At 32.7% G+C, this 24,246-nt stretch overlaps 1 protein-coding gene across 3 annotated transcripts; it reads left to right on the plus strand.

The window, feature by feature from the left end:
- Positions 1-1,968: 1,968 nt before the first annotated feature.
- LOC543548 (dehydroquinate dehydratase/shikimate:NADP oxidoreductase) lies at positions 1,969-16,576 on the plus strand. Of its 3 annotated transcripts, NM_001247122.1 has the most exon segments (12): positions 2,190-2,277; positions 2,540-2,778; positions 4,063-4,119; positions 4,724-4,829; positions 5,295-5,513; positions 10,539-10,885; positions 11,232-11,295; positions 11,431-11,536; positions 11,618-11,755; positions 11,893-12,041; positions 15,808-15,970; positions 16,059-16,576. In NM_001247122.1, coding segments are annotated over 12 exon segments (1,638 nt in total). In that variant the 5' UTR covers positions 2,190-2,268; the 3' UTR covers positions 16,100-16,576.
- The last annotated feature ends 7,670 nt before the right edge of the window (positions 16,577-24,246 follow it).

A 24,246-nucleotide genomic window follows, 5' to 3' on the forward strand; every position in this document is an offset into this window, starting at 1 on the left:
TTTGTTGTTGGAGTTGTATAAATTAGTATGAATATCGTATAGAAGTAGTATATAATAATATTAAATTTGTAGAAACCTAACCTACATTTTATATAATATTTATACACTTGACACATATAGCAATACCGTCTATATATTGATTTTATATACAAAATTATGAACAAAAATTTCAAGCATTGAGCATATACACACATTTCATACCATTTTCATAGAGAAAAAATTGAAGTGAGAATTTCACATATATTTTGCAAAAGAATTCCTGATATGTTTTGTCTTATTATTAGGTATATATAGACACATCATTCTCCCAAATTTGAAGGAAAAATTACACATTTTGATAAATAATTATTAATTTTAGCGATATTTTTTTTATATTTATTAATATTTGTAGCAATAAATAACAATATTATGATAAATCTGTAATATGTATTAAAAGTGAATCATGTATGCAATATATATGAATTATAACTGTTTTAAAATATATTATGCTTGTATAGTAAGAAATTGACACGTTGTATTATAAGGGTATTAAAATATGTGATACATGTGTTATTTATCAATAGAACTTGTATTATATGTGTTTTATAAATTGTTCTCTGTAATATGTGTTAAAACTATATTATAAATATATTAAAAATATTTAAGTGAAAAGAAAATATCATTGTCATAAAGAATAAATATTTTCTTCAAATTTGAATGGGTATGAAGTTGACCCATAAATCCTCTAGTTGCCAATAATAATGGTCATTCGTCATTTTTTGTCTTAAATTAGGCCCATTCTCAATCAATTTGGGTCGATGGTCCAACCAAAGACAATTTAATTTGGGCCCATCCTCGATCTAACTAAATTCTCCACCTAAATTGGGCCCATTCTCAATCTACTAAATTCTCACACAAAATATTCAATGCTATCGTGTATTTTTATTTGTCTATTTTTACGCTGTATTTAATTAATATATATATAATTGGTGTATAAATTTAGATCTTGAAAATCATATTGGAAAAAAGTAATTAATGCTGACAATCAAATGGAAAAATAATATAATTATTTTTTCTTTAAAATATTAAACGTGACAAGTGAGAGTCAAATTTTAATTTTGAAATATATGTATAAAACAATAAACGAAGGGAGTATTTTTATTTTTTGACACACTCCTTATGTTTTCTTAAAAATTAAATTACCCTCAATAAATTTGTACTGTATTTCTAAATATGAATATGTTTACAAAAACAAATAAGATATCCTTAATTTTGTAAAACATTACGTATTTTTCTTTTTCAAAATGAAAAGGTAATAAAACATCAAATAATAAGAATCAAGGTTAGTAGTAATAAACATTAAAGGTACATTTTTGCGGTCTATATAGGAGGGCAAAAACAAACTACTTTAAAAAATTATATTCCATATTTGTTTTGAAATATTATTTTATAAAATATTCGGTAGGTACATGCATTAGATTATAGTTGGGGTAATTATTCAATGACATTTCTATATCATTTTTTTAAAAATACAAATATTTTTATGCAATGTAAATAAGTTTGCAAGGTATATAACAAATTTTAAAAATGAAATAGATGGAGAAATATTTTATTTCACTTCGATAATTATAAAAAAGATCCATAATTAAATTCTGTATACTTTAAATTACACATGACATAGTATTTACTTTGAAAAATCTAACTTGTTTAATACGATTCACTCTTAAATTATTAATTAAAATACTTGTTATTAAAAGTTAATATGATATTTCATCTCTAAAACTAAAATCAAATCGCCCATTATTAATTTCATAAGTATTCTGTATATACGGATAGAGAGGCATCTTGTAAAAAGCATATACAATAAAATATAAACACCAAAAAGAATATTCCATGAAACTAAAACTGTATACAAGTGGCAACCTATTGTACTTATTAAAAACATTTAAATAGTAGTAATTATTATTCAATTTTGTACTTTATTTTTCTGATAAATTTTTGAAGGAGAATATTTATAATCATGGAAAAAGCATAAAAATAAAATATAATATAATTTATCCCTACCCTATCCTACTTCCCAATTTTCTATGATATAAATATAAATCTAAATAAAAACCACACATATACTCTTTATCTTTTTTTTTTTTTAAAATTCTTATACATAAATAAAATAATAAAATATAAATACTTGTATATATCTATATCTTTGTCACTTGGAATATTTCAAGCTGGCTGCTGAGGCTACATTTCTGTTGTTTACCCATCTGTGTGCTCTAAAGTTGGTTGCCAATGGAGTTGGTGAGTCATTTAATACTTTATTTTTCAAATAATGCAAAAATAAATAATAAAAAATGATTTAACAATTTGAAATTGAGTTGGTTTTCTCTTCTCCACTCACCAAACTTTGTTAACACTTCTACCAACCCACATTGGGTTTTTTTTTTCCTACTCTTATAAAACTAAAAAAGAACACTTTTTTTTTTCTGGGTTTTGATTCTTGAATTGTGGGTGTTTGAGATTTTTTGTTGTTTTTTTGTTGTCGTGGGTGTGGGGTTGTTAGGTTGTAGATTCTGGAGTGAAGAAGATGGAGGGTGAAGCAATGAGGAAGAATCAAACTCTAATTTGTGCACCAATTATGGCTGATTCAGTGGATCAAATGTTGATTCTTATGCAAAAGGCTAAAATTAGTGGGGCTGATCTTGTGGAGGTTCGAGTGGATAGCTTGAAAAGCTTTAATCCTCGCCCAGATATTGATACCCTGATCAAACAATGCCCTTTGCCTACTCTCTTCACTTACAGGTTTCAATTCCTAATTTCTGACATATCTGAATTGAGTTGTTAAAGTTTGTCCTTTTTTGTTATAGCTAGAAGAATTGTAAGACAGAATTATATAAAAAGTATCCGAGACCACATAATTTGTGTCCTCAAGTAATTTAATCCCCTCATTGTTCCCAAGGTTATGAATTATTTTCACTCAAGATAAAATCGATATAGCTATTATTGGTGTAGCGGTTCCTCAAACGCCAATAACTTCGTCGAGCTCAAAGTCAGTAGCAAATCACACAAAGACTAGAGTTATGTCTGTAAGAAAATGTGTAGAAGAAATTCAGAAAATTCGATGCAGAAAATTGAGAGAAACCAATGACCTCCTGCCACTGAGACTTCTTCATTCTCATCAACAAGGTATCACGCGTGATACCTAAAAAGAAGAATAAGAGAACTACTTACTGATTGGGAATTATAATAAACCTTGATGCAAACTAGGATGACTGTTGCTAGCCTGCATTAAAAAATATCGTTTCACTTGTATATTTGGGGTAAAAACATGTTCCTCTCTAACTAGAAAGTTGCAAAGATTTTTTTGGTTGCTTAATGCCACAGCACAAATGTTAACTTGGTATTATCTCGGTGCAAAATTGATTAAATGATCTTTTTGACTTGTTCCCACAAACAAAAAAGGTGGTAGTGAACCTGTATTATTGATCAAGATATCGACTATTCCCCATCGATCAACCACCTGCTGGTGTGATACTTGTGAGGTGCAGTTCAGCTGGCAACAGTGTGATAAGATCCTTTCTTAACTAATACTACTAACAAAAGAGAGAGCTTACAGTTTTCATCATGGATCCCACATCTTCTTCTTTCGAAACATTGCCTCCAAAAACCACTATTTATATTCAACAAAGGGTAGTATGAACAGTTGCTACTGTGTCTTATCAGAAAAGTCACAATCCATTCAATGTGAAAGGGTACCATTCAAATTGCATCCTTTCTCTTGGTGTCTTTTCGGGAAAAAACTTCATTTCCCATTCACACCTTTTAAAACCCAACAACATTAAGGATGTTGATCAAGATTTATCCCTTATTCCTTGTTTTGCTTCGAAATCCAAAAAATAGGAGAATAAGCCTTAGTTGGTACAACAACAACATACTTAGTGTTATCTCATAAGTGGGACATATCATGGTGATACAAATATAAGGAGCACTGCAACATAGCTTAGACCTTCCTAAGGGCAATTACTTTTTCCGTGGTTGGTCCCTTTTCACTTTCTACTGATACAATGCATGTTCGTCAACCTGCAGCTATGTTTTGGGCGTGGGGCAGGGGATACTGTTAATACGGTACTATAAAGGCATAGGGTATGGTTACTTGCTACTTTATCTAATTTGTCCAGGAATTCAGAAAGGCATTGCATTTTTCAATGGCACTAGGTTCTTTTGTATATAATTATGTTCTGATTGTTTTGTATATAAATTTTGACCTGTTAACTTTCTCAGCACTGGCTTTTTCAGGACACCAGTTGCATGAACTCGAGAAGATATTTGCTATTTTCATCTGGCTTATTATAACCTTAACAAGCCATCTTCTTTATTTACATTGCTACTCTTGTTTGTCAAGAACCTGTGCTTCATTTTTGTGATGCATGTTTTCTTATGGGAATTTTGTGAACCACACTTTAGCAATACAGGCAGGATAAGTATGTCCTGAATTTCGGTGTTATGTCTATTATAAATTTTTGACATAATAAAACAAGGACTCTTCTATATCTTCATACAAGACATCTGAGTTCAACCTTATGATATAATTTATTGCAGTGTCTGTTAACTTGTGATAACAAATATTAGTTCTCTTACAATATAAATGTAAATATAGCTCGACTTTCTGATTTTGTAGTTCCTCTCTTACTTCTCGACATTGGAAAGTGCATTATAAATAATTTCCGAACTTTACCTACTTTGCAAGGCCCACTTGGGAAGGTGGTCAGTATGCTGGTGATGAAAAGAGTCGATTGGATGCACTTCGATTAGCGATGGAGTTGGGAGCTGATTACATTGATGTTGAGCTAAAGGTAAATTTCACGCTAAAATGGCCCTTCCCACCTTATCCGCTAAAAAAGAAAAAGAAAAGAATAATGAGATTTCCCTGAGTGACTGCTGCTAAGTTTCCTCAATGGAATTGATCAAGTATATGTATAAAAAGGAGAATACAAGGCCAATCAATCTAGTTGCTTGATGTACAGATCTCCAAAAACTTGAGTAGTTTTGTATTGTGACTTTGAGCATGACTTTTGAGATGTATGGCCTGAGATGCTACTTGCATGAAGGAATATTACGGTCACAGATTGATTTTGCCAACTAAGAAACCCTTCCTGTTGGAATATTTGATATATAAAGCTTTGCTAACTTTAAGATCAACGTTTCTCATACTGAGTCTTCATTTGTTCTTCCTTTTTGCTTTGACGGATGCTTCATCAATTATCAACAATCATTGCTTTTCTTATGCTGTTTGTTTCGTTTTCCTCCTCCTCCTTTAGGCTATTGGCGAGTTCAACAATGCCCTACATGGAAATAAATCTGCAAAATGCAAACTTATTGTTTCTTCTCACAACTATGAAAGCACACCGTCAGCTGAGGATCTTGGCAATCTAGTAGCAAGAATACAGGCATCTGGAGCTGACATTGTGAAATTTGCTACAACTGCACAGGATATCACTGATGTTGCACGTGTTTTCCAAATTACTGTTCATTCTCAAGTAAGAGGCGTAAGTAGTATAGTCAAGTTGTATAAGTTGTGTTAAAATATGCATGGTGATCCATCATGGTTTTTCCTCAGCTGGATTTGGTGCATAATAATAGTAGCTGCTTGACTGGAATCTAGAAGCTGGCTGCTTTTTGCTTTTTGTATTAACTATTAAGCCATACATGCCAATAAGTTAGGTATAGCAGCACAAACTTATGGCTGAGAATAACTTATTAAAAAATAAGTAATCGAGAATAACTTCCAAATTAACTCTCTCTCTCTCCCGGTGAAAATGGTGGGGGTTTGTTAAATTGTCTTAATTTATCTGATGATTTTTTCCATTGCAAGAAAAATTTGAATGTAGATAGTAGAATTGATGCCTTGGAGACATTTTATCAAATGAATGGCATCCTGATATCACTTGTCAATTAAGGGGCCTTTTAGTACATCATGCGATTAGGATCGTGTTATATGCTGTTGGGTTGTTGGATTCTAGTTAAGGCTGGTGGATTCTTATATGTGTTAACAATTATGTTTTAGTTCAAACTAATTTTCACTGAAATGATTTAGCAAGTAGTGATAAGGTGATGATTGGCTAAAAGAATTATATGTTCTCTTAAATACAAAAGTTCTCAACGAATTATATGTTCAAAAGTAATTTTCACTGACATGTTTTCAGAGATAGCTCTTCCCTTTATGAAACCACTTTGGTTTTTTGGAGATGATCTTTGGCAGTAAATTGGCCAGTCTAGAGTTAAGGATTTTAGAAATAATCTTGGATGATACATTGCACAGGCTAATGAGTCTGAGATCAGAAATTTTTTGAGGGTGATCTATTTTAGGGATCATAATAATACAAGTGCGAGTATAGAACATGGTAGGAGCGGATCCCCGGAAGAAAACCTTGACAGCATTGTGGACTTCAGTAGAGTTGATATCCCAACATTTTTGGTAAAACATTCCACTAATACCATCAGGCCCAGGTGAACTGTCAGGATCAATAAATAGCATGCTTTTAGTCACTTCCTGCACGGTAGGAACGAAACTCAACTTGTTATTTTCTTCCTCAGTGATACAACTTTCAATACAGTTCAGGGCACTGAAATCAGTAGTATCAGAAATTTGAGCAAAAAGGTTCTTATAATAGTGGACCGCTCCTTCAGCAATATTAGTGGTCTCCTTCTAACCAGTTGCCGTGATCATCCTGGATTCTTCTGATATTCAATTTCCTTCTGTTATCTTTGATGGTGGCATGGAAGTAAGCTGTGTTTGCATCATCCTCATTCATCCATCTGACTCTTGTTTTTTTTTTCTGAACATATAATCCTGAATTTTTAGGTATCTAATGAACTCAGCTTTACATTTAGATAGTTCATATCTATTCTCAGGAGTGTTATTAGCAATGCAGTTGTCTTCCATATCCTAATCAATGATTCCAATCTCTTAGGCTCCTTATAAATATCACCAGAGGTTTGCTTAGACCAGATACTGAGAACTTTAGTGGTGTTCTTGATTTTTTGGCGGAGGATGTAAAGAGGGTTCCATATACTTGTTCATCCCAATCCCCAACTGTTTTGGACAGTTTGATGAAAGTCGGGGTGATCTGTCCAAAAGTTAAGGAATTTGAAATATTTAATGTCTTGGATGTCTTCATGGAGGATTTTCACTAGAAGAGGGGCATGGTCCGAACAAGAGCTGGATAAGTGTGCGACAGTGGTGCTGTTGTACTCGTCAAACCAGTTAGAATTGTAGACTAGCCTATCAAGTCTTTTCCGAATAGTATGGTTGGGGGGGGGGGTCCCTGTTACACCGTTTGACTACGGTTACTGTGTATCTGGCATCCAGTAGGCCACATTCGTTATGGCATTCGATGAAATCCAAGCGTTCTTCAAGTCTGTGAGGTATGCGACCAAGTTTTTCTCCTTTGTCAGTAAAAACATTGAAGTCTCCAACTGCACCCCAAGGTTCATTTATGTGAAGGGACACTGTTCTCAAATCTGCCCACAGGTCTTTCCTTAACTCAACATCACATTTGGCATAGACTATAGGGAGCTTGAATGGTGAACTGTTGATGTGATCCACTTTATGAGAACATTTTGTTCTTTATCTTGCAATATGGTAACTATAACATCACCTGTCCATAGTAGCCAAATTTTGTTGGAGCAATTGTTAAAAACATGGTCCACCCCAAGTTTTTTTTTTTTGATAATTCTCAATTTTTCCACTGTCCACCATAAGTTCTTGAAGGCAAATTAGAGGAAATTGGTGTTGGAGTTTGAGTGTTTGGAGTCTCTCCAGGGATCCTTTTGATCCAATTCCTCTAATATTCCGAGATAAAAAATTAATCATTGGAAACTGTAGGGGTAAGGTTGCTTTATTTATCCTTGTAGGATTGGTTGCATTGTCATTAAAGAGGCGTGTTTCTCCGGTATTGTGGCTTTTTCTTGGGGATAGATTATGGTTGTAAGAGATGTTCTGTTTCAATTGGATGTCATGGTTTTGATGTCCTTCAATAGTGTTGTTACCTGATTTTTTGCCTCTGGTAGCCTCATCATCAGAGTGAGATATTTCATAGTTCTCATTCTGACATTCCATAATCTTTCCTGGTACAACACCGTCTCCATCCACCATCTCTATGTCTTGTTGTAACTCTCCTGTGTCGTTTATCCCAAGCTTAGTAGTATCAGGCGGGTCTGGTTCATGGGATAGGGCTCTTCCGCTTGATTGCCTTCCTGTCTTATATCTCCCAGGAGATTCACAATATTACCTCTAATCTGTTCATTGGTCTCTATGACCTTTTCTTGTTGAGTCAGGTTGATAGCAGGTCGTGTTGGTAGAGTATTTCCAATATTTCCATGTTTCTGATTTGCTTCTCCATACAACTCTGTATTTTTGGGGATGAAGACTTTACTCATGAATCTCTGCTTGCTTTTTTATTGGAGCCTCTTTTGGTGTGCTTTTTCCCTGTGGTTGGATTAGTCCCCATTTCTGCGTTGTGCTTGAGATCACTCCTCACTTTTCTGACCCGGAGGTTATGCTGATGTTTCACTCTTTCTCTTGTTCTTTTCATGTTTTGTTGTTATGTTCCTTGTCCCATCTTGTACTTTTAGCTCTGGGCGGGGGTGGTTGCTCCATGATATGTTCATCTGTAATGTCATTTGGTTCAACATTCATATGCAAAATTTCATTATCTGCTAGTTGACTCAACATGTTGGATTCTTGTTGTGTCCTAATTTCAGCGCCCTAACGTTTTCTTCCTTGCCTTTTAGGTTCCTTTGATTTTGTTGTTTTTGTCCAGTAGAATTGGCTTCGCCCTTTTCTTTTTTCTACTTGGTGCCAATCTTCCTCCATAGGATTATTCATTTCAATGGAGTTGTTTTGGATTTTGCTCGTGACATGGTTTACCTCTTTATTTGTTGAAATTTGCTGGTTGTTAATGGCAGCTTTATTATTGGCCTGCTCCTTGTCATCCTGTTTTCCTTTGGTAGCTTGTTTTGAGCTTGTGATGAAAGTATTGATATCTTGCTTCTGTACTTTCTGTTTCCTGAGTTCTTTGTTGATCTTTTGGTGTTTCCAAGTGTACAAATCTGCATTTCTCTTTGGTGTGTCCTTGACTCATGCACTGTAGACAAAAGTGGGGAATGGTCTCGTAATCAGTCTTTTGGATGAAGGATTCTAGCTGACTGTCTGAATTCCTTTCTTCACTAGAATTTCTTTGATCTAAGGTTTAGTGAGATCAAGTTCGACTCTCAATTTGGCCGTGGTTGGTCTAGTCTTTGATTGCGTAGCTCTGTCCATCACTGTTGGGGTGCCGATTGGGCTAACTATTTGGCACAATGCTGCCCATTCGTAGTAGTGCCATGTGAGGTCCGACAAGTTGATCCAAATTGGGCAAGAGTTGATTCAAGATTGGTTTTGAATCTTGTGGACCATCTTTGGATTTTCATTCTATGTCCTTCACTCAGTTGAATGAAGTTGTAAGTGACCATGGTGTTATTAGGCAGATCCTGCTATATTAGTTATACAGAAAGAAAAGAGAGAAGAAGAATCAGAGTTATTGATAAGAAGATATTCTGATATTATGAACTGCTGATCATAGAGTACTGCCTACATGTGCGTATATACACAACGTTGTAGCTCAGTTAGTTCTAGTAAGTTCTAGACTAATGACCTATTAATTAACTAACCAACTAAATCTCGTAACTAATTTCTTGAACAGACTAACTGCTGTACTAACAGTTATTTAACTAACCGATGACTAACTTCTCTCAACACATGGTGTTATAATCCTTGTCGTCCACATCAATAAACACATGTTTGCTATCTTTTGCTCCAATTTTCACATGCCCTTTGGTAGGAACAATTTTGGCAAAATTTTCCCTAATTTTGTCAATCTGGGGCCTGCTTTTATCAACTTTGCCTATGATAGTCCGTCTGCAGGTATCAGCAAGAATGTCGTGTTCCTCTTTTGTGAACACTACTATTGGTTTGCCGTTGATAATTTCACGTCTTCTTGGGTTGAGTTTGATACTTACTTTTTTGTGGTTTGAACCCTCGGTTAGCGCCTCTGCATATGAGGAGAGATCAGTGGATTTGGTTCCCTGTTCGGTGATGGGGTTTTTATCGGTGGTGGTTCTCGCTGTTAAAGGGGGGAAGTTGGTAGTATCTGGTGGGTCTGGGTGTATGCACAGGGGAGAGATATGGAGAGACTCAGTCTGGTCTCTGGTTGAAACTAGCCGTTACCGGTGTGAAAGTTATGTTTGTAATCTGAAAGTAGAAGAGAGGGAGGAGAAAGAAGAGAGAAAAGTCTACATAAGAAAAGTTTGACCTTGCTGCAACTATAATATTATTCATGTGCATACATGGATATTTGTTATTAGGATTTGTAATGCTTATTGTATGCTTATAATTTTCTTCCATCTCCCTTGAGTCTCTGGCTTTCGTTTTCTTTCTTTTGAGTTACCTGTGTGAATATAGTTGCATTCTGAAGTGCTTCTCATGATAAACATTAATTCATTTCCTGCACTTTGTTAAATAGGTTCCAATAATAGCCATGGTCATGGGAGAGAAGGGTTTGATGTCTCGGATACTTTGTCCAAAATTTGGTGGATACCTCACGTTTGGTACTCTTGAAGTGGGAAAAGTTTCAGCTCCTGGGCAACCAACAGTCGAAGATCTTCTGAATTTATACAATTTCAGACAGTTGGGACCAGATACCAAAATATTTGGCATTATTGGGAAGCCAGTTAGCCATAGCAAATCACCTTTATTATATAATGAATCCTTCAGATCAGTTGGGTTTAATGGTGTTTTCATGCATTTGCTGGTAGATGATATTGCAAACTTTTTCCGGACTTATTCATCATTAGATTTTGCTGGATTCAGGTTTGCTCTCAAAGCAGAAACTGTTATTCTATCAGATATCTCATCAGGGTAGTCATGCCAAATTTCAGTGGCCCACTATCCTCCTCCTCCCTCTTTCTCACAGCTTAAAAGAGTCATCTACTTATACATGTGCATACTGCATGCTCACAGGGTTGAATTTACTGGGTTTTTCTTTTATGTTTTTCTTTCTGATTCTCTTTTTCTTTATTGAGATCACCCCTGTCGTCTTTTTCCTAATTTTTATCTGTCTTCCATGCCTAGTAAATATAATTCATATGCATGGTATGTTCTATAAGTTCAATTATATGCATGTTAAGAATTAATTATGCAACTCAATGTTGTGCAGCTGTACAATTCCTCACAAAGAAGCCGCTCTTGACTGCTGTGCTGAAATTGATCCTACTGCTAAGGTATTAGCTATATCATGATCTTATAATACTTTCAGCTGTTTCTGTTTGCTTTGTGTTACAGGGATCAGTATTACAAATTGTTTGGATGATTTATCTTATCACATGCAATTTCTTGGTTTCTTGACTATCCCGCAGGCAATAGGGGCTGTCAATTGTATTATAAGGCGACCTGATGGGAAGTTATTTGGTTGTAATACAGACTATATCGGTGCTATTTCCGCCATTGAAGAAGGATTGCAAGGTCAAAGAATCATTTCCTAGTTGCAAACACCGTTTTCTGATATAGAGCTTAATGTTTGACCTTCATTATTTCCTTTTACAGGTTCACAACCTAGTATATCTGGGTCACCTTTGGCTGGTAAATTGTTTGTGGTCATTGGTGCTGGTGGCGCTGGAAAGGCGATTGCTTATGGCGCAAAGGAAAAGGGGGCTAGGGTGGTGATTGCTAATCGTACCTATGGTTGGTCAACACTCCATTTTTGAAATTCTGTCTAGCTCATGACCATGAAGTTCTTCACACCACGCCTAGTACTTCTACTCTAGTATTAATTGTCAACTATGTTACTTCATACTGATGTTCTGTCTGATTTCTTGAAGAACGAGCGCGAGAACTTGCTATTGTTGTTGGAGCTGAGGCCTTATCTCTTGACGAGCTTAGCAATTTCCATCCAGAAAATGATATGATTCTTGCAAATACCACCTCCATAGGCATGCAACCAAAGGTTGATGATACACCAATCTCTAAGGTTTGCCTCTTTGTACTCATCTAAGATAAAAAGAACTTGTTATTGAGTCCATATCTTATTAGTGGAACAGCTGCAAGTAATGTTGTGTTGAAATGTGACTGTGGTTGTAAAGAGGGTTAATTGTTGTGTTGAAATGTGAACTTTGTCTTAGAAGAAAATAGTTTTTGATTTAAGTGCAACATGAATTTAGTTAGTTCAGTATTTAGGATATTAGTTTATGTAAGAATACATGTATGGCTGAATACATATATTTGAGAAAAAGAGGGATGAATAGAACTAAACGACGATAGATGTACTAAACTAGGTATATGCTAGGATAGTCCAAGAAAATACCTAGATATAATAGTCATTTTTGATAAGGTTAGAATCATTGGTTGAAGCAAGTAGAGTCAAGTAAAGAACAATCATTTCCTTCACTTGTATTCAAGAAAGAATTTGAGTGATTGAGAGTGCTCCTCTTCCTGAATTTCTAACATTTAGTCTCAGAGCTACTTGTCTTGTAGAACCAGTGGAAAATTCAAAATTTTCGAACTTTCTAGTCATCTTTAGAACAAATGGATATGAGCAAGACTAGTTATTATAACTATGAGAATGCCAGTAGGTGGAACTATCAAAATTTTATTAAGTTAAAAAGGTTTTGAAATAATTTTATTAGGGAATGAACCCAAGAAGGGTGTCAACCCTAACGAAGCAGTTGCTCATGGAGTTGTTTCACAAAAATGAATCTTGAATAGAGAGGTAGCAGATGATGTTGCTGCAGAAATATATATAAGAACATCCACTCTCATCTCTCAAGGAATCGATGAAGAGATGTGCGAGATTTTATTTTTGCGAAACCTGAAAAATGAAGATGAGTGACAACTCTGAAGAAAGTGACTCAGATGAAGATGAAAATGATTATAATTGCAAACATGAAGAAAGCATGTTGTTGAATCTAATAACATTAGCTTTGATGAAAATTTAAAGAAGTGATATCTGAAGAAGTAGACGCTTCTAAAATACTATCTATTGTTGTAGAACCTAAAAAAGTTCTTACAATAAATGATAAATTGAAAAATGATGAAGAAAAACTCCTCATGCTACTGGAAAATCTCCAAAAAAGAGAGCACCGATGAAGAGGGATGTTCTGATGAAACTGATGATGTGCCTTTTAAAGCACAATCAGTAAAAATGACAATCTCAATATTAAGAAGGAAATGTTTTCTGTGAAAATGAGGATTTGGGAAGACGAAAACATGAGGATCTCTGAATAAGATAGATGAAAACCATCCAAACTCTCAAGAAGAATGCTTATATGCAATCTTGAAAGAGGTGAGGAAGAAATATTTGAGGAATTGAAGAATATTTTGTGAATTACCTCAATTAGCTTTATACCCAGAATCTGTATGTTATTTTTTTTTTTACGACAAGGGAAACCCGCAGCTGCTATCCTTTTGGGTGCGCACAGGGTAAAACCCCGCTCCTATGCAATAGCTCGCAAACCACATAGGAGAGGTAACCCGCACTAGGCAAGGCTGTTACGATGAGCTCGACCCAGAAGGCAAACCCCTTGCTTTCGCTGGCAAGGGGTTTCGAACTTGAGACCTTTAACATGGAAGTCCCAAGCTCAAACCACTGGGCCACCCCGAAGGGTATGTGTGTGTAATTTTTTTAGATATATATCAAAATCAATCGTCTTTATGTTAAAAAACCAGTTCTTTTAGCCTTTCATAACCTTAGAAACCCGCCTAGTCAACAAATGAAGTCTCTAATTCCATTCATTTTTAAGATATCTTCTGGATAAGATACTTATAGTTCCATGAGTGGTTTAAATAGTTTAAATGAAGTTCTGAAATGTGTAAAGAACTTTGGTGATTTGTTCCTTTTCAAGAAAAACGAAATAAAACATATATGATGTATGAGACCGATTCTATCAGAAATGGACTTCTGGTTAGAAACCAGTAAAAGATCATCGTCTGCTGCTTTCAATCTGAGCTATATCCACTGTTAAGTGCTTATAATAATGCTGCTGACACTGTTAAAATAGGATATGGTTGGAGGGTTTGATATAAGATCTGGGTTGATATTCGACATTTCAAGAGCTGCTGCCACATGAAATCATTTTGTGTATTTATTTTCTATAAGGCAAGATAAAATGCACTAGTTTCAGATTTTTGACATTTCTGTGAAGTAGAAAGAACTAACTTTAATGCTGAGGAATGGGGATGCACTATTTTCAGCTAAATAGCTATAAAATGGATAGAACATATAATATAGCAGATAATCTGTGGCTAAAACATAAATTTATATGTTGTGCTCGTGAGTTGCAGCCAATAACATAAAACTAAAGTTTGAATATCAGTGTAAAAATTACACAAAATGTGCTTTTTAAAAGTTGCCAACATATAACTAAATGATTGATTTTCTTTATTCAAAGTGAGAACTGAGTAAAGGGATGAGTGCATGATTCTTACTTTATAATCCACCTTAAGGTGGCTGTTTTACAGTTTTGTTGCCTTGGCTATCTCAGGACCGTGAAGATTTTGCAAAGTGTGTTTCTCTATTTAGGTTACTTATTTGGACTTAATATATATGACCTTGTCTAGTTGATGCCTGATATGGAATAAGAATAAAATAGTGTCTGTACTTGTTTTAGGATACATTTGTGATCGGCTCGTTAAACAAATATTTCGAGTGCTAATGATGTAGCAAGGAATAGAAATAGACATAGAAAATAATAGTGCTAAGGATTACTAGTTGAGTAAGTTCAGCTATTATAATTTTAAACGACGTACCATAAACTTTCTAGACAAACAAAGAACTTGTTACGTACTACACCACAAGTATGACGCCGTCACTACCATGTTTAGCAAGATCAAAAGATTCAACTATACCAAGAATGTTCAAGCAACTTCAGTCCATATTAAGAGTCTAAGGTTCATTACTATCTCTAAATAGCTGCAAGAAAACCAAAGCTAGTACAGTAGCAAAAGAAAGCAATTGCATAACTTACATCTCAATGATAACCCCAAAGGCAATCTCCTAAACAGAATCCATTCACCAAAGCATATACCAAAACTCAATCAATCACCAGTATCTCCCCAATCCCCATGATTAAGCAACAGAAAGACTGCTCGAGGATTATGGTCGAACAACGTCACTAGATGAGGACCGGGCATTCCCAAACCCTTATCCAACTTCTCACACAAACACAACCTGTTAATCGAAATTTATTCACAGGAAGCTCCTTACATCCTCCATTTGTGGAATGCATGTAACTCTAGAAATGATCTATCTACCTACCTACTAGCCACTCAGGTTTTGGATATAACCCCAATTTTATGATTTTGAAAAGTGAAACAGATCAAATGAGAAACTATTATTGGTTATATATATATTTAAACACGAGCAAGATATATTTCTAGTAATTTGAACTTACTATTAACAGCTATGAGGAGGATGAATGTTATACAAACACTCTTGAATGTTCCGATACCAATTAGCTTTCCATGAGTTTTTTCTTCAGTTTTGTTCTGTTAACTCAATTGCTTTCAGCAATGAACTTCAAAATTTGCCTTCTCAGTGTAAATGATAATTTTCTGAGCTATTCTTTCTATATCTGGGGTCTGCTTTGTCTCTATGAGTTGATAGGTCTAATGTCCATTTACACAATTTCCTAAAACCCGTTATTTCAAATTGATGTCCCTTGATGCTATTTGTAATGAACAAAACATTGTTTTAAATTTGTGTGACTATATTGAACTTCTCTACCACTTCTTAATTACAGGAAGCTTTGAAGCACTACTCACTTGTTTTCGATGCTGTTTATACACCCAAAATCACTAGACTCCTGCGAGAAGCTCAGGAGAGTGGAGCAAAAATTGTGACAGGAGTTGAAATGTTTATCGGGCAGGCATATGAACAATATGAAAGATTTACAGGATTGCCAGGTACGTTTTAGATAAGTCCATTCCTCGATTGTGTGTTCATGGCATACCTGACACTGATTATTCTTTTCTTCTTGTCTTGAAACTCCAGCTCCTAAGGAACTTTTCAAGAATATAATGTCTACATACTGAGAGGATCCCTTTCACTTTTCAATCGGGGCTGCTAATTATTATTACTCCTAAATCTGACATGATTGTGTTAGAGTTTGCTCTATCTACCACTGTTTGTACTTCAGAGGAAGTAATTTTGTCCACGTAAATCGTACTTTTTGCGGAAACAGAGGATGTTCAGACATACCAGTTAATCTATGGCAGGAAAATCCACCATCTTTCTGGCTATGTTAGAACTCTTGATTCTTTGACAAGTATTGTATTTTGGGAGGAAATTCATTAAACAGAGATGTATACATTGCTTCATCATTGTAAAATCATACTTAGAAATTCCTCTTGATTATCATCATCATTATTAAATGTTGTCACATTATTGTATCATACTAAGACAAATTTTGAATTGAGTTCAATGACTTTTGAGTTGTAAGCATGATGCACTGCCAGTTTGTGTTTTAATAAATCCAGGTTCCACTTTACTAGTCCATTTCTCGTGCTTTTGATGGGAGTTTAAAAATGAGTTACTTACCAATATGCATGGGCAACAAAATAGTATATAATCGTGTGTAGATGAAAACTGTATATACGTCTATATACATTGTTTATACGATATTTATACATTGTAGACAAAAATATTTCAATTCCAATCAACTCAAATCTTCTATAAATAGTTCCAAAATTTAGATATGACTTCCTCTCAATGTTCAAGTCTTTTGATATATTATTCACTTGAAACGATTCACGTTTGCAATTTTATGTAGTAAATGATAATTAGTTATTTTTGAATAAGAAATTGACTCAATAGATATGTTGTCTAATTTTTGCTTTAAGAAAATATAATGAAATAAGATAAAAGTAGCAGCATTTGCATTTTGGAGGACATAGTGTCACCTGTAAAACACAATGATAATTGAATTAATTTTTCCAAATAAAATTTTAAGGCTAAATTATTAACAACTAGTAGTAAGTATATTTTTGAATATATGGTAGTTCAAACCATGAGATTCCTAAGGATGAATTCGATTTTGATGATATGATACCATCACTAGAAAACAAAGATTAGTTACAATAATTTTTTTCATAATTTTATTTAGTCGCCAATTAGTGAAGGATTATAGGAAATTAAATTGGCTAGGAGCTATTTAGAGACAAATTGGCTAGGGACTACCGAAAAATTAATTTTTTTAGTTAATTCTATATTTTCTAGCAATATGATGTTCACTATCACTAACTGATATTTGGCTAAAAGAGTGTATTTTTATTATACTAGTGTCTAGGTATGCACGTTGCGTGTGTAATATGTAGTTGGAAAATATATAAAGAAATGTAAACCATTTTGTTCTAATTTTATAAAAATGATTCCATCAAATACAATATAAATGTATTTAACATATATATATATATATGATGGAGTCAGAATTTTCAATAAGGGGGTTCAAAATAAGATTACTGCTCGGAGCAATCAGAAAACATTGAGAGATTAAGATTGCTGCTTGGAGCAATTCGAAGGCTATTGACATAGTAGACGTTTTAACAACCTTCCAGTGAGCTTCAGATGGAGCAGGCATAAATTGAGACAATTTGTTCAATAAGTAAGAATCATCAGGCTTGCTAAAAGACAAATATTTCATTTTGTCACGCCCCGAACGTACACCCTGGACGTAATTAACATTCAAAATATTTCCAAGCGAACTCTTGGCCTGACTCACTACTTAACGGAAAACATTACTAAAACAAAACGTGAACTCATGATGCAAAAATAACTTAATATTTTTTTTATCTTAAACTCAACTAATAATCGATCAAAAATAATTTAACAAGTATTAGTTAAATGCCTCATGAACTCAAAAACATTACAACAACAATGGAAAAAAATGATAGACTCCTCCACTTTTAAACTATCTATGAAACCTCTACTATTACAGAAGTGGAACCCCCCCCCCCCTCCTGGAAGTAAGTAGACTCACCAAAGCTAACTGGAAATCTAAGTGTTCTCAACGGAACATCTGTTGATAACCATGAATACCTATATTTGCATCATAAAAAAATATAGACCAAATGACACAAGTACATTGAATGTACTAGAATGCAATGGGAATTCTAAAGCATAAACATAAGTTTGAACGGATAGAAAAGAAACATACTTACCACCTCTCAAACTCACTCAACTCAACTCAAACTCCACCCAAGGATAGGATACTCAACTCAAGGATAAAATACTCAACTCAAAGGTATGATACTCAACTTGAAGATACTCAACTCAAAGATAGTCAACTCAAAATACTCAACTCAAGGTACTTAACTCAAAGATACTCAACTCAAAATACTCAAGAACAAAGCAAAAATAAAATATGCAATATATAAAAAGCTTTTAAAATACTAGATAATAATTTAGTTGTATGTAAAAATACAACAATAACTCAATTGTATGTAAAAATACAATAATAACTCAATTGTATGTAAATATACTATAGTAACTCTTATTTGGGAGATTCTCTGATTGATAACCATCACTATGAGCTATGTGATGATACATCATCTCGCCTATCTGCCAGAACTGTCCTATACCTTGCTAAGACATCCTCAACTAAGTGGATCCACTAAGCTATGCTAAAAAGCAATAAGAAATCATCTAAAAAGTATGACCCTTTACCCATGTTGGCATACAGGGTTTATGGGGGATGTGAGTTGTTTGAACTCTCTCCCATGTCAGTGATCAATACTACTCTCAATAATATAATCTCATTTGTTTTAAAAAAATTCCCTCATCCTCAAACTTTGAGATTATTACTCAAAATGTTCTCTTAAAAGAGAGTGCTCAAAACTCCTCGTGAACTCATTTAGAAATCAAAGTTTCCTCTCATTTTAAATGTAACGTTACTCTTGGAAATACTTAATTCCGTTATATTCATTTTGAAAATGAAACTTTACTCTCCTCAGCAGTCGCATCATCATGCCAACTCAACTTAAATTAACAGCTCATGAGGAAAATTTCAACAAAAAATGAAGAGATCTAGATAAATTATGTCGTATTGAAAGTCAAATGACTGTCGACGATATATTTATTATGAAGTAGAACTTAATGCTATAAATGATGACGAGGATCTTGAATTCAAATCTGTCATATAATATGGACAAATAAATAATTGGCCAAATAAAATGTACTATTCAAGTACACTTTGTTTCATTGAGAAATCTGATGTTTTTGAAAAATTGATGCTTTTGAACTTATAGTTCATAGTTAAAGATATAATATCAGTGGGGTACAAATGAATCATTATGTGCAAGTATAACGATAAAATATAAAGTATGGTTTGTGCCTCGGGGCATAAAGAGTTTTAACAACATTATTAAATAGAAATATATTTTCGGTGGTGGATGCATTGCGATTTCTTTCAATTTGACAATAGATGAAATACCTAAATATGTGTAATGAATGATTATTATGTCTAACTAGATGATGAAGGTAAAATGAAAATATTTGAAGGATTTTTAAGAGGTCTTAAAAAAATTTCATTTAGTACCCATTGGTTCTGAGAATACTGTACACAGAAAGAATCTTCCGATCTCATAAGAATGATTAGAAAATATCATGTATTAATGCAATTGATGCACTTAAAGATTGATGGTTATGTAAATGCTAAAAAGATTATTTGATCTATATGACGAAAGTTATGTGAAGAGATCGTCATATTATCATACAAGCTATGCCAAGAAACTAACAAAGTAAATGACACAACACATATAGAAGATGTGTCATTCTCTTTGAGAACAAAGGACGAGTTTCAATAAAATTGAAATGATCAATATGAGAGTTAATTTTTTTGATTATGTAAATGCAGAATATTTATTGATCCACATAAATCTTGATCGTTAATGAGATATTTATTTATATGTGGAAGCATAACTATATCTTGACATTCAAATAATCAAACACTAGAAACCACTTCTTTGAAAATCTTGTAGAAATAATATTAACCTATGAAGTAAGTCGGGAGTGGGTTTGGTTGGAATCATGACCTACCATATTAAGGAACTATGTGATTTTCCTTTGAAAAAGAATACTCCAGTCAGCATATACGAAAATAATTTATAGCTCAATTGAAGGAATGATACACTAAAAGGAGATGAACCAAAACATATTTCACAAAAAGTATTTTTCAAACATGATCTTCGACAAAATGGAGAGATAGACTTTCAAAAGGCCCATTCAAGCTATAATCTCGTATAATTTATTCATTAAGGATTGTCAGCATCAATATTTGAGAAGTTGAGATATAAAATTATAATATTTTGTCTCCGAGATATCAGGTAGTGTTTCCATAAGAGGGAGTAAATGTTGAGTTTTAAAGGAAATACGTGTTGCACTCTTTTTTTCTTGGCTTAGGTTTTGTACCAATGGGTTTTGCAGGCAAAGCTTTCAATGAGGCAACAACCAATGCGTATTACAAGCTATACATACTTTTTTTCCTTCACTAGAATTTTTCCCACATGTTTTTTCCTTATAATGTTTTTATGAGGCATATTATCATACATTCAAGAGAGAGTATTGTAATATATTTATGTGGATGTCCATAACTTTAAGGAGTAATTAAATCGTGCTGTATAGTAACTTCCGTACCTCCATAACTTTCCCCCTTGATGTTCATCCATTACTTACTTGGTTATTGTCTCCATAACATTCATGGTTAATGTCATGTTTATAACTAACCTTTCGTATGCCTCTATGTGATACTATAAATAGAGGCATTAGATTTCATATTGGATACACTTGAAGATGTGGTTATCAATTGAATATTTGGAAGAATAAAAAAAGCTTTTTTCTCTTGTCTCCTTACTTCTATTGCTTTCATCTTCTATATTTCTTGTCTTACATTGCTTTAGTTTTAGGAAAAAGAGCTTGATATACCCTTCAACTTTGCCATTTGGTATTGATATTCCCCTCGTTATGAAAGTGACTCATATATACCCTTACCGTTATACAGACGGCTTACATATACCCCTACCGTTACAAAATGAGCTCACATATACCCTTCATTTAAAGGAAGTGAAAAAAATAGTTTTAAATTTATATTTTTGACTTTTAATTTTCTTAAAAATTATTTAGGGGTATATTTGATTCTTCTAGAAATGTTTAAGGTATATTTTAATCTTTTTCATACATAAATTAATTTTTGACTTCTTTTATTATAATTATTTGAGTTTCTAATTCTTATTTTATTTTTTCTTTCATTCCTTAGTGTAAATAAAAAAATTTAAAACTATTTTTTTATGGCTATATCATAATTTAAAACTATTTTTTTGTCTCTATTGTAATCTAATTTTTGTATTTGAATAAAAAATTGGGTCATTTATCATAAGTTTTACAAGAATATTAGTGAAATATAAATAAATTTGACCATCAAAATAATAAATCTAAATTAGTCATTGAAACAAAAAAGGTAAAAGAAAATATATGTTTGAGGAGGATGAAATATACTCATATTAGATTATATTTTTGAAGAAATAATAAAAGATTAAACTGAATTTTATTTTTCATTTCCGTTAGAGGAAAAGGATATATGTGAACCATTTGTATATAAGTAGGGATATATATATGAGTCAGTTTCATAATGAGGGGTATATCAATTCTAAATAACAACGTTGAAGGGTATATCAAACCCTTATCCCTTAGTTATATAACAAAATTTTAAATTTTAGTCCACGTGATACTTTTTAACCATTTATTTGATGAGTAAGAGCTAAAAGAGTTAAATTAAAATTTTATTTAATTTACTTTGATAAATAGGAGCGTAGATGGCGTATTTAAATTAAATTAAATTTATAATTAAGTAGGAACCAAGTAAATTTCAAATTTTAATTCTTATGGTGTTTTCTTAATCATTTCAAATAGAATGTAAGTTACATCTAGATTGTTTTTGAAAATGACATTATTCATAAATATGGATTATCAATATAAATTTAATATAATATACATGAATAATTAAATGATTTGATAATTAATAAATTTTAAAATTTGTGAAATCTTCAGATTCAAAATATCACTAATAACTATTTCAATTAATTAAAAATTGAACATTCTTAATAAAATATTATAGGGATCAGTGTCATGATTTTTTGATATTTCAGGAGCTAAAAACAAATATAGTATGTAACAACACAAAGTCAAAATAATTTGAAAAATATTTTTGACTCTTATAAATACTTATTTAACTTTGATTTGAAGAAGTTTGACCAAAATATGGAGGTCTAAATTTGAAAGTCAACGCACTTATTCTACTACTATTTATGGAAAACTAATAAGAAGAGATCCAAAATATTCTACCACTATTTATGAAAAATTACTCATTCTTACCAAAAAAAATATGATAATTGATCATTATAAATAGACTCGTGGTCTCATATATTCATAAAGTAAAATTTATTTCATGAAAAGAAAGGTTAAGGTCACTAACATAGATAGGATACTAACAACTCCCATTAGAAAAGTTTGAAAATCTTCTACAACCGAGTGAGATCTTGAAGGCATGAAAGAAGTTTAAGATGTGGTGAAGCAACTAACGGAGCGTGTTATTGCATTTCGATATCAAACCCTTAGAAGTACATTGACTCCTCTCGGGATGAGTAAATTTTTTTTGAAATGTTGGACCAAATGGGTTTTATTAAATATATCATTTTTTATGATTTGATTCTACTTTATCAGTATGTTTATCCTAATAATAAGGGATGATATAAATTTATATCATTTATTTTAGTGTGATGATTTTTCAATGTCAATAAATGAAAAAATATTACATACTAAATAAAAGACATAAGTTTTATTTCATTTCATATGAGTACTCAAATGTAAAATTTAAATCATAAATATGATTAATTTAATAAGACCTAGTTGGTCAACATCGAAACTTGGTGAAAAGTTTTACTCATCCTTAGAAGAAGCCAATGCATTTCCAAGGATTTATATGGAAATGCAACACCACACTCCATTTATTGCTTCACCATATCTTCAACGTCGTTCAATTTTTTCTTCATGAGCTAGTTCAGATGTTTTAAATTATTTTTCTTCAATTTTTTTAGCTGGAGTTTTTAGCATCTTTTCTATGTTAGTGACCTTGATTTTTTTTTCCATGTCAAAACTTCTACACTGAGAATGTCATAAAATATGATGTAGAAAAAATTGTTACCATAAGTATAACTATAGTGCTCAATTATCATGTTGTTTGGTAAAGTGAACTCATGTAAAATAAGTAATTGAGTACTATTGTAACTAATATGCACATTGCAATTATAGTTCATAAAGGAACAGATCCAGCAGAAATACCTGAAGAAGAATCAAAGATCTTTTTTAGTTCATTATATAAGTGGAAAGAATGTTCCAACTGAGTAATATTGTAACTAATATGTAAATTGCAATTATAGTTCAAAAGGAAAAAGTTGCTCTCATCAAATGTGTTTAACTGATCTTTATGCTAATAAATAATTATTGAAGCTATCATAACTCATGTTGTATTTTACCATTTAAAGTGAAAAGAATGTGTCGAATAGAACAATTTAAATTACTGTATTAGATAAATGCATTTAATTTTATACAAATTGAAGAATGCTTTTGAAATTTCTCCATGATAATCTTAATGAGGCATATTATCAAACATTCAATAGAGTATCTTTAAGGTGTAATTACATCATAATGTATAATAATTCCCAAACCTCCACAACCTTTCGTCTTGATTTCCTCCATTACTTACATGGTTACTGTCTCCATAACTTTCATGGTTAATATCATGTTTATAATTAATTTTTTGTATGCCTCTATGTAATACTATAAGTAGAGACATTAGTTCGTATTGAATACACTTGAAGATTTAGTTAACAATTGAATACTTGAAAGAATAAAAAAAACTTTCTTCTCTTGTGTCTCTATTATTGCTTTCATCTTTTATATTTCTTGTCTTACTATGCTTTAGTTTTGTAACACGTTATCAGCATGAATCTCTAATATTATTTTCGTGATTACTTTTAACTTCTTCTAGTAAAAGAATAACAAAATATAATATTTACTGCCATCTCCTGGGTACTGTTGTGAATAGTATCTCTAGGCTTAAGATATTGTGCAGTGCAAATTACATGACATTAATCATGGAATATGTTTCAACTTTTCTCTTGTTGATTTA

This window comes from Solanum lycopersicum, chromosome 1 (genome assembly GCF_036512215.1).
Source record: "Solanum lycopersicum chromosome 1, SLM_r2.1".
Lineage (NCBI taxonomy): Eukaryota > Viridiplantae > Streptophyta > Magnoliopsida > Solanales > Solanaceae > Solanum > Solanum lycopersicum.